The sequence below is a fragment of the Scyliorhinus torazame genome, chromosome 18 (genome assembly GCF_047496885.1).
Source record: "Scyliorhinus torazame isolate Kashiwa2021f chromosome 18, sScyTor2.1, whole genome shotgun sequence".
Taxonomy (NCBI): domain Eukaryota; kingdom Metazoa; phylum Chordata; class Chondrichthyes; order Carcharhiniformes; family Scyliorhinidae; genus Scyliorhinus; species Scyliorhinus torazame.
This window is the reverse complement of record NC_092724.1, coordinates 149,850,928-149,865,763: the sequence shown is the minus strand read 5'-3', so window position 1 is coordinate 149,865,763 and position 14,836 is coordinate 149,850,928. Positions and strand designations below refer to the sequence as shown.

The 14,836-nt window shown below is 42.8% G+C and overlaps 1 protein-coding gene and 1 long non-coding RNA gene across 3 annotated transcripts; both read right to left on the bottom strand.

The window, feature by feature from the left end:
* Positions 1-684: 684 nt before the first annotated feature.
* On the bottom strand, positions 685-5,672 carry LOC140395607 (uncharacterized). 2 transcript variants are annotated; one of them, XR_011936248.1, is made up of 3 exons: positions 5,527-5,672; positions 3,373-3,450; positions 685-1,234 (listed from the first exon to the last, which is right to left on the bottom strand). It is a non-coding gene; the product is annotated as an uncharacterized lncRNA (long non-coding RNA). The 2 variants fall into 2 exon arrangements; XR_011936247.1 differs by having other exon boundaries at positions 3,373-5,672.
* A 3,362-nt stretch (positions 5,673-9,034) lies between these two features.
* On the bottom strand, positions 9,035-10,938 carry LOC140395606 (suppressor of cytokine signaling 3-like). The gene is made up of 2 exons (XM_072483581.1): positions 10,383-10,938; positions 9,035-9,894 (listed from the first exon to the last, which is right to left on the bottom strand). Exon 2 carries the CDS (start codon positions 9,805-9,807, stop codon positions 9,190-9,192), a length of 618 nt encoding a protein of 205 aa, XP_072339682.1. The 5' UTR covers positions 9,808-9,894; positions 10,383-10,938; the 3' UTR covers positions 9,035-9,189.
* Between the last annotated feature and the right edge of the window lie 3,898 nt (positions 10,939-14,836).

The window sequence follows — 14,836 nt, the reverse complement described above, 5'->3', positions numbered from 1 at the left end:
ATCAGATTACTCAATCATCACATGGCTATTTATGGGAGCCTGCTGCGCACATATTGGCTGCCTGGTTTCCTATTACAACAACGACAACACTTCAAAGGCACATAGTTGGCAGTAATACGCCTTGGGTATCCTAAGATCATCAAATGGATAATAGAAATTCAAGTATTTCTTTCACACATTTTTCAACCAATTATGTATATTTTATACCCATTAATGGAGTGAGGTTTTTTTAAATTTAGAGTACCCAATTATTTTTCCAATTAAGGGGCTATTTAGCATGGCCAATCCACCTACCCTGCACATCTTTGGGTTATAGGGGTGAGGCCAACACCAACATGGGGAGAATGTGCAAACTCCCCACAAACAGTGACCCGGGGCTGGGATCGAACCGGGGTCCTCAGCGCCATGAGACAGCAATGCTAACCACTGCACCACCATGCTGCCCTATTAATAGAGTGAAATTAATTGGAAAATATATTGTTGCGACCTCCTGGGCTAGGGCGTGGTCGATTCCAACCCCCTTGACCTGGAGTTACAACACAATTGAATTAACCAATAATTCTTAGGAAAATACAAGTTTTTGGCCCTTGGCTGCCCAATACTTACTGTCACCAGATTTGTAAATTTAAACACAACTACTTTTTATTTATAATAAAAACTATAATGAAATATGCAGAAAATACGACTGGTTAACTATTATCTATTTCTTAACCCACCACTTTAACTTGCCCCCACCCTCTACACACACATAAGACACACAAACACAGAGGGGATGAGAGGGGTGAGAATAAGTAAATGGAAAAAGAGTCTTAATTTCAGATGGTTGTTTTTAAGCAGACCTTCCTTCGAAGTAATCTTTCGGATCCAGGTCTCTAATTGCAGCCTGTAATGCTTTCATTGTAGATTCATTCAGATCTCTGCATTTTCAGAAATACAGCAACTCACATAATGTTTGGAGAAAACGTGAGGGAGGGACACAGGCCCTTTTTTACGTGTGCCCAGGTCTCAACTCGGCTTTTCTTAGCACTCTGGAAATCATCCCACTCAGTCATAGCTAGCACAAAGGAAGATAATTGTAATTGTTAAACATCACTGCAGGGGTTCCTCAGGACAGTGCCCTTGGCCCAGCCATCTTCAGCTGCTTCATCAATGATTGTCTCTCCATCATAAGGTCAGAATTGGGAATGTCGAGGTTCTCAGGCGAATTCTCAGGTGTCGAGAAGTCTGAGTTCTCCTGTTTGAAAAAACAGCACCATATACTTTGTTGGAACTTTCTGAATTCCTCATTTCTCTTCTGCTTGGCATAAAGATACATGTGCACTAAGCACCCATAGGTCAGAATGATAACAGCTGTTATAAAGAAAGGGAAAATAAGGGAAGGAACAGGAAGGACCCTTGCAGTATTCTTATTAACTCTTACAATGCTACAAAATGAAAAAAAGAAAAACTAACCAATGAGAATGTATTAATGTAAAGTCAAAATAAAAACAAGTAATGCACCAAACTAAATGTAACAAAAGTAATGAGAAGGCTCTTTCTCACACTCACTCACAAACCAGTTGAATGCATGTTTAAGAAACTCACTTTCAAAGACCAGGAAGTAAGTTTACAAATGTAGGGCACGATTTACCAGCCCCGTCGCGCCTGACTTGGTGATTCGGCAAAGCCAGTGAATCTCACAAGTGACCTCTCGCGAGATTCGCGACCCGAGTCGTCTCGCAATATTCATTCAAAATTTAAGAGATCCAGATTAACATATTCAAATGAGCCATACGGTTCATTTAAATATGTGTGCGCTGGATTTTCCCAGTGCCTGGAAGCTAACAGCCTCCCCAGTGATGCCTCACCTGGGTGCCATTTAGTACTGGTCCACACAAAATGTGGACCAGGCCTAATGGCACATGGGAGGTTCCCCCAGCCATTGGACATCCCTGGGTGGCAGGAGACAGGGCCCTCCCACTGGCACCCGGGCAGTTGGCAGTGTCAGGCTGGCAGGGACACTGTCCTATCAGGGTGCCAGAGCGGCAGTGCCAGGGTGCCCGGGTGGAACTTCCAAGGGTTGAGACCTGAGGGGGGTCACGCCCATGGAAGAAGGGGATAAGGGGGTTATGAAGGGCGGGTGGGTGGTGAAGGGCAGTCATGAAGGGGCCTCATCAATGTTGAAGGGTAAGGGTGGGGTCCTAAAAGGGGGGGCTGAAAGGGGAGTTTGGGAGGCCTGCAAAGGGGGGCCCTCAGCGACCCCATAGCAGGATGCCCTCACTTGGGGGGATGGAGGGTAATGTCCATGTGTGTGGGGGGTGACATTCCCTGTGGTTGGGGTGTGGGGGAACCTCAAGCTCACTTAGAGATCAGGGCACCCTATCAAAAATGGCACCTCAATCTCTGAGGGGCCGGTGTTGCTCCCCAATGTTGAAACATTTCTAAATGTGGGTTTGACCAGAGAGAAACTTCCTAAGGCCAGAAAGCTGACTAAGCATGGTTGAATAGCGGTCTGGATGTCATCCAAAAAGCTGGCGGGATCACCCCACCAGAAGCCCAAAATGACTCTCAGAAATATTTTGGTTTAATTGCGCCCGTTACCATTTTTTAATGCGCCTTCAGCCATTATGCCATCTCTCTCGACTGAACCATGCCAATTGCTGGATAGGCAGAAGCCAACTTCATTTACTTCATTTTGAAATGTTTCACAGTAACTTCATTGCAGTGTTAATCTATGCCTACTTGTGACAATAAATATCATTATTAATGAGACTCTAATGCATTGACTCTAATGCAGTTGAATAAACTCGGTTTGTTCTCACTGGAACGACGGAGGTTGAGGGGCGACCTGATAGAGGTCTACAAAATTATGAGGGGCATAGACAGAGTGGATAGTCAGAGGCTTTTCCCCAGGGTAGAAGGGTCAATTACTAGGTGGCATAGGTTTAAGGTGCGAGGGACAAGGTTTAGAGTAGATGTACGGGGCAAGTTTTTTACACAGAGGGTAGTGGGTGCCAGGAACTCGCTGCCGGAGGAGGTGGTGGAAGCAGGGACGATAGTGACATTTAAGGGGCATCTTGACAAATACATGAATAGGATGGGAATAGAGGGATACGGACCCAGGAAGTGTAGAAGATTGTAGTTTAGTCGGGCAGCATGGTTGGCACGGGTTTGGAGGGCCGAAGGGCCTGTTCCTGTGCTGTACATTTCTTTGTTCTTTGCATTAGGGGTGAAGAAATCGCAGCTCATTTCCCCTGTGAGAAAGCAAAGCAGGATTCTGGTACAAAGTTGCAGCATGGTTACTTCTTATCACACAAGCCCTGCCATAAAAACGAGCCTTTATGGACAGCTTTATGTTAAAACCATTATCAGTAACTCAAAAAAAAAAATCACCAGAGAGTTCTGTTTCCGTTCCCCGATTGTGGCTAGACCCTGTCTTCAGTTCCAATTTACAGCAAAGCATTGTTCTCACTATTTGGATAGAGGATGGAAAGAAGGCATGTGTAATTCAAAATATTTGTTGTAAAAGTACATCCACAGTAAACCAGACCTAAACTCGTATGTCCTCTGACCACTCAAATCAAATCCATCTGTGAAACGAACTGCCCCCTCAACCCCTCTCCACCCACAATAAGTACATCATATTCCAAACTGTGTGCCGAGATTTGCAGAAAAACAGAGTTAGGCATTCCTCTGTGTGAACTCACCAATTGTAACAGATGAAGGTTTATCAAGCATCTTTGGATTTAACAATGCACAAGTTTAGTTTGATTAAACATTGGAATATAATAACATCATCACAGTTACACAGGCAGCTTACATCTGATTTCATAATGGCATAACATATATTTTATTTTGGTTATATTTGAAAAGACTGATATAAGACCGTAAGATGTAGCAGCAGAAGTAGGCCACTTGGACCATCGAGTCTGCTCTGCCATTCAATGAGATCATGACTGATCTGATGTGATAATCCTCAACACTTTCCCGCCTTATCCCCAAAACCTTGATTCGCTTACTGATGAAAAATCTATCTCAACCTTGAACAAAACTTAACGACCCAGCCTCTACAGCTCTCTGAGGTAAAGAATTCTACAGATTCACTACCCTCTGAGAGAAGAAATTCCTCCGAATCTCTGTCTTAAATGGTCGGCCCCTTACTCTGAGATTATGCCCTCTGGTCCTAGACTCTCCCACAAAGGGAAACATACTCACAGAATCTACCCTGTCAAGCCCCCCGAGATTTGTAAATGTCTGATTAAGATTGCCTCCTATTCGTCTGAACTCTAATGAGTACTGGCCCAACCTCAAGGTGTGGAGATGCCGGCTTTGGACTGGGGTGAGCACAGTAATAAGTCTTACAACAGAAGGTTAAAGTCCAACAGGTTTGTTTCAAATCACTAGCTTTCGGAGCACAGCTCCTTCCTCCTCCCTAGATTCACTGGATAAAAGCAAATTACTGCCGATGCTGGAATCTGAACCCAAAGAGAAAATCTCAGCAGGTCTGGCAGCATCTGTAGGGAAAGAAGAGCTAACATTTCGAGTCCAGATGACCCTTTGTCAAAGATTCACTGCCCTCTGAGAGAAGAAATTCTAGAAGGAGCTGTGCTCCGAAAGCAAGTGATTTGAAACAAACCTGTTGGACTTTAACCTGGTGTTGTAAGACTTCTTACTGTCTTCAGAACAAGGGGAAGGCAAAAAATGTCAGTCTTGCCCACGTTCAGAGAATTAAGTATCTATCACGTCTCAAGAACTCTAACACATCTATATTAAACATGTGTCCATATATTGAATATATGTATAATTATCATATATGTATTCGTTGTTCATAGATTATTTTGTATGCCCTGGATGCATGGACTGCTTACACCTTTAAGAGTTTTCCGGTGCAGTAGCTGAATAGTGCTTAGACTTTGTATTAGTTAGTGTTAGTTCCAGCCAGAAGCAAACCGTGTTTTACTCTGAAATCATTCTTTTGTTGTTGGGAGGAGAATGGACACTCCCGTGCTGTGGCTTTCCTCGGTCAAGTTTCACAGCCTCTGTCCTTTTCCTTACAGCTCTCTGCAAAGACTGTCCTGTGTTCCCTGTGACTAACAGGAAATGCGCGCACTCATCAGCCCTCCCCACCCTCTGGCTCAGTCCACTGTTCAGTCACACATGTGTTTTGTAAGCAAAAGGAACCGTTCCCAAGGAGACATCTGATGACTTCGACATCATTTGGGGAACTTTTTCTGGCGCTGCCGGGCGATGTTTGATGATTCAGTGTAGCAATTCCAGCAAAACACACAAAGAAAAGAATATAACCGTCCACAGCAAAAGACTTTAGTTTCCCTGAAACACACACCATAGAGTAATTGCGGTCCAGAAGGAGGCCTTTCGACCCATCGAATTTATACACAACGACAAAATATTGAGAAGATTAGTAATGTTAGGAACTAAATACGTGTTAAAGTCATATGCAAGTTGTGCACACGCTCGCAATGCCAGTAGTCTGTTGAAAACGTCATTATTGTTCGATTTAAACCGAGACTTGGTTGAACTCAATACCTGCCAGCTGTTCTGTGAAAATAACTAAAGTTTTTGATTGATATTAAGCATATTCCTCAGGATCCAGCCTTCCCGCAGTCTGAGACAGCCCTCTATTGAATTGCAGAAGTCTGCAGTTGGACGGTAGAGCTGAGACTAGAGTTTCACTGTGGTTTCCTGGTATTTGCTATGAATAAACAGCTGTGCTTACATTTGCTTTGCAGCTATGGTAACCGAACATTGGGGGGCGTGTAGAGTAGTAAACTACGTCAAAGGAACCTCCTTTACAGTAGATAAACAGTGAATGAGAACTGGGAACTGACTCTTGCGGATTTCAAATACTTTTCATAGCTGGGAGATACGGAATTGCTTAATGTCTGACGAAGTCTTAAGAGGAGGAGCTAATATCGTAATAATTATTGGGCCAAAAGAAATTGGATTTATTTCTGCTTTTCATTAGAAGGTGCACATTACACTATATGCAGTCCATAATCCAAAAACAAGGACTTGGCCCCCTGTTAGCACAACTTCCAGTTATTAGCTGGGAATCAGGTGCAAGGGTCAAGCTCCAAGTTGAAAATTCTCACACTGCAGGAGATTCCGGACAAATCTTCCATTTAAAACGAGATCTTATTATTGGAATTACCTTCGTGTTCAAGGAAGTAATTTGAGACATTCTAACTGAAAGTTAAGATTAAGAGCCAACATATCTCTTGCTATACTTCACTTTCTCATCACTTGACATCAATCTTTTTTTGCACATTTATCTGAGTGCTTTTTACTCATCTGGCTTAAGAATTTTCACCATCCCACATCTCCTCTGAATTTCTGGAGTATTGATCCACTTTTGCAAGTTACACATACTTACAATTACCAAAGTGTGATGGTTCATCTGTGAGCCTTAATGAATGTCTGCAGGGTAGTTAACTGAAGCGGTCATCATAGGCGAGCCTCATCCTATCCTCCCCTGACATTTCACACACACACACACACACACTTAGGTGTATAAACATTCATATGTTTACACCAGGATCACTGCATGTTGACCAGGATTATCCTTTCCTCAACTCGAGGGTGAAGTGTTAAGTTGCAGAACGCCAAAACCAACCTGGACGAGATCCATTAATTGAACAGTCTAGGGTACAAACCTTGGGAATTTCCTGGTCGTCAACCTCAGGTGTTCAACAAATGATCTCACTGAACCAATTGAAGCATCACTTCTGTCTTTTTATTTGCGATATTTACCTTGAGTAAGCATAAGTAACCTACTTTAAAATAGTGAAGAGAACTGGAATCCCACATAGTCTAACTTTACACATGCAGTGAAGAAGGGTTGCTGAATGTAGCTATTATATTACTTATCTCATTGCGCTTTTATGAAACGGAGCAGGACAGAACATTATTTTCTACTTTATTCCAGTCCTCAGTATTAATCTTGAAAGTTGGTCTAGAACATCTTACATTCTTATCCAATGGAAAAAACATCTGATGTCAATAAATACCTTACTGGGTTACCCAGGGCCTTTAACTGGAAAATTGCTGCTGAATTCATATCATAAGTAACTGAATGCAACAGTTAATGTAATTTAACATGATGGGAAGCAATAATTTTGTAATAGAATTCACTGTCAGTTAAGGTCAGTTTGGAAAGGAGCCAGGTCCAAAACAGACCTTGGGTGTGGGTAGTTCACATCCGCCAGCACTACGTATGTGTTCAATACATTGATCACTAGTGAAATATAGAAAGCAAACAAGACTAATAATTTGTCCTTGAATTTATACAGGAAAAGCAGCATGCCTGTCAACCATTGCAGTGTTGTATACATTGTCGTGCATTCCATTCAAACAGAATCTTTATACATTCGTTCAGATGGAAGCTAAATGAATATGCAGTTTCTAATATTTTTTTCTAAATCTAGACTCGACCATAATTTTCTCTATGAAAATTAGTATTTTGAGATAGATTAGATATTTAATAATGTATTTACATTTCCCGTGTTTGCTAATTGTAATTCTTACAGCACAGTGGAAAAGCTTATGCAGTGTACACAATCAAACCACACGACCACAACTATTAAACTTTATCAGCATTCCCAGTCATTCACATTTGTGCAGATAGCGGCAAGTGATTACTGGCACAAGCATAAATTGATTTCAAAAGAACACATTTCCATCAAGCAAGAACTGACTGATGTTGCTGCCTGAGATGAAGGGGATTACATTGCTGAGGGCTTGAGTGAACAGCTATTGATTTGAGCATAATCATCAACACGGTACCAATGACGGGAGCTTTCAGCTGTTACTGGGTAACTACCAGCTGTTAGAAGCTCTTTCTTCATAGGCAAACTAGCTGAGGTCAATGTAAGTTATAGCTTGCATCATGAACTCAGCCTTTAAGCACTTAGTATGACCATAAAAATAGATTGCACAGAAGATTCTGCTTAAATTGATATCGGCTGTTACAGGCTTTTGAAGCAACGCGGAATGAAAAATTTGTAAATTGGGCAGCATTTTACGGAGATCACATGCGCAGTTCAGAGTACCACAGGACTTGTGATAATGTGTTCGTGGGATTCCACTGCCATCCATTAAATGTCAGGTGCCTAATGGAGCCAAGTTAGTTTGCTTTTCTGAAAATCAATTTAAATATAGTTTAAAACTTAGAATCTTAATGGAAAAGATGCGTATAATAGGTGGTTTAAAATCCCTTTCTTAGAATTGATCATTAAAATTATTATGTATAAAGAAATATATATCACTTAATATCTCAACCCCTTTCTAACTACGTAAAAGCTTCTTAATTCATAGAAAGCACAGTGAACTGTTTATGCAGAAACTCTGGCCACTGGTTAAGCATTACAGGAAATAAATGTGTGAAAACAGATGGGTGATTCTTTGAATGCAAGCCTGTTTCAGAGAAGCCTTTGCATAGAATAGGAGCACTTGAATTTGCTAAAACAATATGCAGGACTGAACGTCTTTAAACATGCCAAATCGAGGTCTTGAATATTTGCCTCTGTTTACATATCAGTTTGCTTTAACTCTTTCAGTAATAAATTAAAACATTGGAGTACAAAGATCACTTTTTTTCACAGTGCTTCCAAAGCAACAGGAAATATGTGACGCTTTAAATATCCTAATGAAATGTGAGCATGCTATATCAGTGCATTTTAAATAGTCTGATAGTGCTATCTACTCTAGACCCCACAATCAGAATGGGTGGATCCTGTTAGGATGTTTCTACCTGATGTTGGGCTAGACGTGGACAGCATGATAAACAGTAATATCAATTGGAAGCCCTTCAAATAGCGGAGATATACATCATTGGAGGCTACCTGAAAGCAGTTTGTGCTTTTTACTGATGGATGCCCCCAAAGACTGACAAAGTAAAAGCAGGGGGGGGGGGGGGAGTTATCTCCACTTGGAATTGTATTTAGCCATTGGAATGTTTCCACCAGATGTTTTAAAACTATGTGATTGAAAAACATCACAAACAGCAGGGCACATATTTCAGAAATAAAGCATGCTATTCTGTTGTCATTAAAAATAGTGCATTTTATTATAAATTATTGAAATTTGTTATAAATAAAAAAATGAGTGCAAATTTTCCCGTTTCTTCAAGCTTAGATATCCAGCCAGGAGGCCAGGTGTTTGTTTCTGATAGTCCATATGGCGATTTAAGGATTAGACCGGGGCATCGTAATCCTGTAGGAATTGTCTGACAGGCATAGGCAATTCTTCCACTTTGCCAGACACCTCCACATGTCCATTTACAGTTTTCCTGCACAAGTGCTGCAGTGTTGAAACACTAGAGGAAAGGGGTCTGGAAAGCACCAAAGGGATTTTGTCACCCCCAGAGTAAATGTAATAGACTCTTTTCACATTCCCTGAGTCTGTAGGTTTTGAAGGCATATAATGGTGGATCAATTTTAACACACAGTCAAACTTAGGAACAGTCTGGGTGCTCTTAGCGTCCGTTTGCAGGAAAAATGAGCAGTTTTCACACTGTATACGCAGGTTTTTGGTACCTGATTCTGTTTTAACACTAAGAGTAAAGAAATGTCTATTGTCCGAGCTGTCCCTGATTAGAAACGTTCCAACTGGTTCGGAGCTGAGGAGGATGTTTGCTTCCCCCCCATTCATTGTACTCCAGTAGAAACCGCTCTCTTTGAGTTTCCGCACAGTGTTCACGATTAGGTTGTACTCGGTTTTGGAAGCAAATGTCTTCAGGCGGTAAGATAGTCTCTGGTTCGGCACATCGACAGGACGGCTCATCCCGTCAAACTTACTGTGTGTTACCATTGCAGATAAGTCCTGAAATTGGAATTTCCGGGAGAATTCGTAAAGTTCTGCTAAAGCATAAGTGGCTTGTTGATAGGTTTCCAGCGCCTGTTCAGAAGAGAGAAAAAAACATTCAATTAATAATTGATACTGGAACGTGTTTAAATGTAATGCACAACTGGAACGTGCTACCCAAGGTGGACTGATTTCCCAACAGGATGCTATTTCCCCCAAAAAGAAAAATGCTGAACTCATTCAACGGGATCTGGGGATGTCAAATAGACGAAGGTCTCAGGCTTGCACTCCCCCCTCAGGACGAAGGGTGAAAGTTGAATCGTTTTCTCTCCAAATACCCTCTTAAGCAGCTGAATGTTTCCAGCACCGTCTTCATGATTTGTCCGTCCCAATTTTACTTGTTACTTTGATCGTTTTCCCGTACTTAAACCGCACGTCCCTCTAAATGCACACACACAATTTGATGCAGAAACCCTCCCTCGTAACTCCTCGAGTTTATTAATCTCTCCCAACAAATAAAACTCCAGGTTAATCGCGTACAAAGTGCGGTCCAAACTGCATTTCCAAACCAGCCAGCTTACCTCCAACTAGAGCTCCCCTTTATTATGATCGGATCAAAGTGGTATCCTTTAATTCAGGCTGATGAATGAAGTTGCGTCGGGTCTTGCAGTGGAGCGGGACTCAAAGGTAGTTCTTCCCAGTTGTGGGAGCCACACAGATGCTTACGTACAGAGGCACTCCGTCTGCTTGGCTCCTCTCAAATCAATGCCCTTTGAAATGTATTTCAAGAAGTCGATAAAGTTTGTATGTGTGTGTGTGGGTCGATTAGATGGTTGCCAGACTTCTCTTATAGCGGTGCTGATCACGATCTCTCTGATACCTTCTAGCAGACTGGCTTTGAGAGCTTGGCTTTTATAGGGGACTGAAGCTCCTCCCCCTCGCGTTCCTGGAAATGCATTAGTTCTGGTAACAATGTGATTCAAAAAGAAAAAAAATGGGCCAATTGCCAGAAAAGGGAAGTGTCTAAAGAATACGCTCCTTTACGGGTATTGATTTCAAATTTGTTCTCGGGGTGTCTGATTCAATATTTTCATTCTTAGAAGGTGAAAGAAACTTGTTAATATCGCAGGCGAGCTAACCCGAGCTATTCCACTGGCCCTGAGAAGAGGCAATGATTCAGAAACGTGGCACGTTGTCCTTGATTCATAAAATATTAGGCAGCCGCGGTCTGCACACTCTTCCAGTAATCTGCATCTGTCAACGTCTCTGTAATGTCATTCTCCCTTTCATTCACACCGTGTTCCCGTCTCCTTGCTATCAACTGGCTCTTGCAAACTGCCCACCAGTCTCAATCTGCATGTTGAACTCTTGTCCATTATCTGCCGTCCCTCGCTGACCGGGCTGCTTCATTCACGCCTGCCCTGCCTAATACCAGATATATATATATTTTTAAACACTCAGTCCCGGAACTTGAAGGAAAGGGCTGTAACTTTGATAAAAGTGGCATTTACTCAAATGTGGAACTAACTCTCCGCAGAGCGACATCTGCAGTGTCTGCCCGGAATGCACCAGGATTAATGCCCCTGAGGAGAATGCCGCTCAGTTCACCGGTCTATTTTAGAGGGGCTGGGATGAATATAATTCCATGTAAATTGCCAAGAACTAACATAGCAGCTCCTCCCCCTCATTCCACTGCTGGAGACTTGTCCTAAAGTGCTGGCGGCGCCATCGCCTGGAGCAGCAGCGGTACTGCACATTGCAACCCCATCAAACCATCTCTTTCCTCAGAGAACTTTTCTATCAATGCAATTACGGATTTAACAACACCCCCCTTACGTGTTTCTGTAGGAGTTCCACCAAGGCAAACTGGTTACCAGGAATAATAAACATGCCATTGAAATAAAAGGAGTTCCAATTAACTCGACTCCCCTCCCCGCAGAGCGTTCCCAGCACTTTCTGTTCTTGTTATTATTATCAATAATAAACATTTCATTGAGTCGCGGAAATCAATCCGAGTCAAGGAGACCTTGAACACTTGAGACGGATGCAAAACAAAAAGTTTTCGACTGGTTTCTTCCCGTACCCACATCACTTGGGTCTGTTGTGAAAGTGGACATTTAACTTCCAAGAAGGAACCAGGGAGGACTGTTGCAAAGCAAATTGTTGGAACTGGGAACAAAAGGAGTTTCCAAACCCCGCTTTCGAAATGTGAACCGCACTTCTGGGAAGAGCAAACGCCAAGCAATAATTGAAGATATGATTCATCCTCTAATCTCGGTACAGCACGTGGCCCTAATAGAAGTGCGGAAGGAATATTCAAATATTTTCCATTTGTCAAAATACACCAAGTCACGGTTTCAGGCTATTTTGTTAGGGAAGCGATGTTTCTATTTTTACTCAACTGAGCCAAGTTTACTTTATTTGGCTCTCGTTCTTTGTACCCAAACTAAACATACCAAGAGTCTGACAAAACGGTTTTTAAAAAATGAAATTAAATATGTCGTTATTTATAGACAAAGTAAATATTGAAGTTGTCACATTTGAAATAAAATACACATGCCAATGAATCAATGTGCTTTTACATACTTTTATCATAGTTTAGAATATCGAGAAGTTTCACCCTATACATTGCGTAATTTTCTTTTTAATTGATGTTTCCTCATTTTAGCTTGAAGCACAATTTAAGGATCAGAACAACTTAAGTCAGGATTTTGCCTTTTCGTCATTTTAACAGTGCTTTCAAAGTCTGCTTCTAAAGAGGAATGACGTACACAACATCTAAACTCCTCAGTTAAGTCATTAAAAGTGGGCTAAGGCCCTCTAATTTAGACTTGTCCAACATTTTGACTGGGGTGGGGGGTGCATTTACATTTCTTTCTCAAGGGGTCCATGACCAAATTTAAAAAAGATACAGTTTGAGAGACAATAAACATGAATTTCCAAAAAATGGCTGAGGTATAAAGAAAATAAATAACTTGTTGAGCAAAAATAAAGCAATAAATTGATCATTTTTAAAAATGATTACTTAATAAAGATGGCAATTAGAGGGTGAGAGTGTGCCTATTTCGTTCATTCCCAGTCTCGGGGTGCTTGCATATTCCCCCTCACCTGCTGTGTGTGTGGATGGGAGTATGTGTTGGTGTGTGGGATTGGGGGTAAGTGAGAACCAAGGCTCTCTCACACACACACACATTCTCTCACACAACCTCTCACACACTCTCTTTCTCACACTCTCCCATTCACATACTCTCCCTCTCACACACAGGCGCACTCTCTCACACTTCCTCTCTCTCTCTTTCTCACACTCTCCCATTCACATACTCTCCCTCTCACACACAGGCGCACTCTCTCACACTTCCTCTCTCTCTCTTTCTCACACTCTCCCATTCACATACTCTCCCTCTCACACACAGGCGCACTCTCTCACACTTCCTCTCTCTCTCTTTCTCACACTCTCCCATTCACATACTCTCCCTCTCACACACAGGCGCACTCTCTCACACTTCCTCTCTCTGAAACACTGGATTCTCCGCAGCCCTGCGCCAAAATTGTGTTTGGTGCGGGGGTGGAGTATCCGCTTTCACGCCAAAATCGGGCCGGGCGCCGGTCCGGCGATTCTCCGGGACCCAAGAATCGGCGTGATCGCAGAGTATGCTGTGTGGCTGGGGTCCATTGACAGAGGCCAGCCCAGTGATCCTCTGCTCCCGACCGGCCCAGTTCCCGACGGCGTGGAACTAACCACCTATTGCCGGTCAGGATGCTGGCGTGGTGGGGGGGGGCGGGGGGGATCGGACACTGGGGGGTGGGGGGGGGGGCAGAGAGGGGGGGGGTCCTCATAAGCGGTCGGTGGTTAGATCAACGTGGTTAGATGCTTCGGAGCGCAGCCGGTCAGGGGTGTCTAATTTTCTGTGTGGCTCTGCGGCCTGGGTCCGCCATGGAGCTCGGCGTGGCCGCTGTAGGCCGCCACCGTGCGCATGCGCAGACTCCGAACCAGAGGTGCGGGAGCCCGTATCCCCAGCTAAAGCTGTGTGAATTACTCCGGATCCCTGCTAGCCCCCTGCAGAGCATTGAATTAGCTGATCTTTTTTCCAGGAATCTCTGGAGTAAAACCCCAGAGTTTATATGCTGGCTTGGGGACATAGTCCCATCTTGGGAGAATCCAGCCCACTCTGTCTCTGTCATATGCTCTCTGCCACACACAGTCTCTCTTTCACAAACTCTTTCTCACACTCACACTCTCTCTTTCACATACACACAGTCTCTCTCTCTCTCTCTATCACACACACACACTCGCACTTCCACACATCCATTTGTGGACTGAGTCCCTTCCCCCTGGGGTCCCATAGCCAGCCTCTCCCCCACAAAACCTTTCTTTTTCCTGGTACGAAGTCTTACAACACCAGGTTAAAGTCCAACAGGTTTGTTTCGATGTTTCTTTTTCCTGATCATGCTGACCACCACTGGTGTTCGCTGCCCCTCCAATCACAGGTTGCTTATCTCCCACATTTGCTGCTGATAGGCAGCTCCTTGCAGAGTCCTCCACTCTACTTACCCATCTTACCTACATTTTGAATTCTGGCTCATTGGACCCTGGGGATGGACAAACCTGATCCTGTTGGTTTTCATTGGAATGTTACTGAGCATAAATAGAACGAGTGAATTTTAACCATAACACATCCTTTAGTGTGGAGAGATCGTATAGAACACAAACCACACATTATTCACTGTATTTAAGGAGTTTCACAATGGAAGGTATTTAATTTGTACTTTTGACAGTTGTGTTGATATCAAATTAATATTAAAGCACCGACACCTGTATAATATAACATTGGGCTAAATGTGTTTAAATGTCTACCATGAATATCTCAAAAACTGGATCTCCACATTAATTTTATTGTTAATTTAAAGAAAGTTGAGACTTCATTCGAATTAAAATAGCACCTTGACTAAAAAATCAAGATTGATATGGTTTTCTCAAGCCATTGGTTATCATCGCTAGAGGGGACTGGCTAATTACTCTCAACTTTAGCTTTTA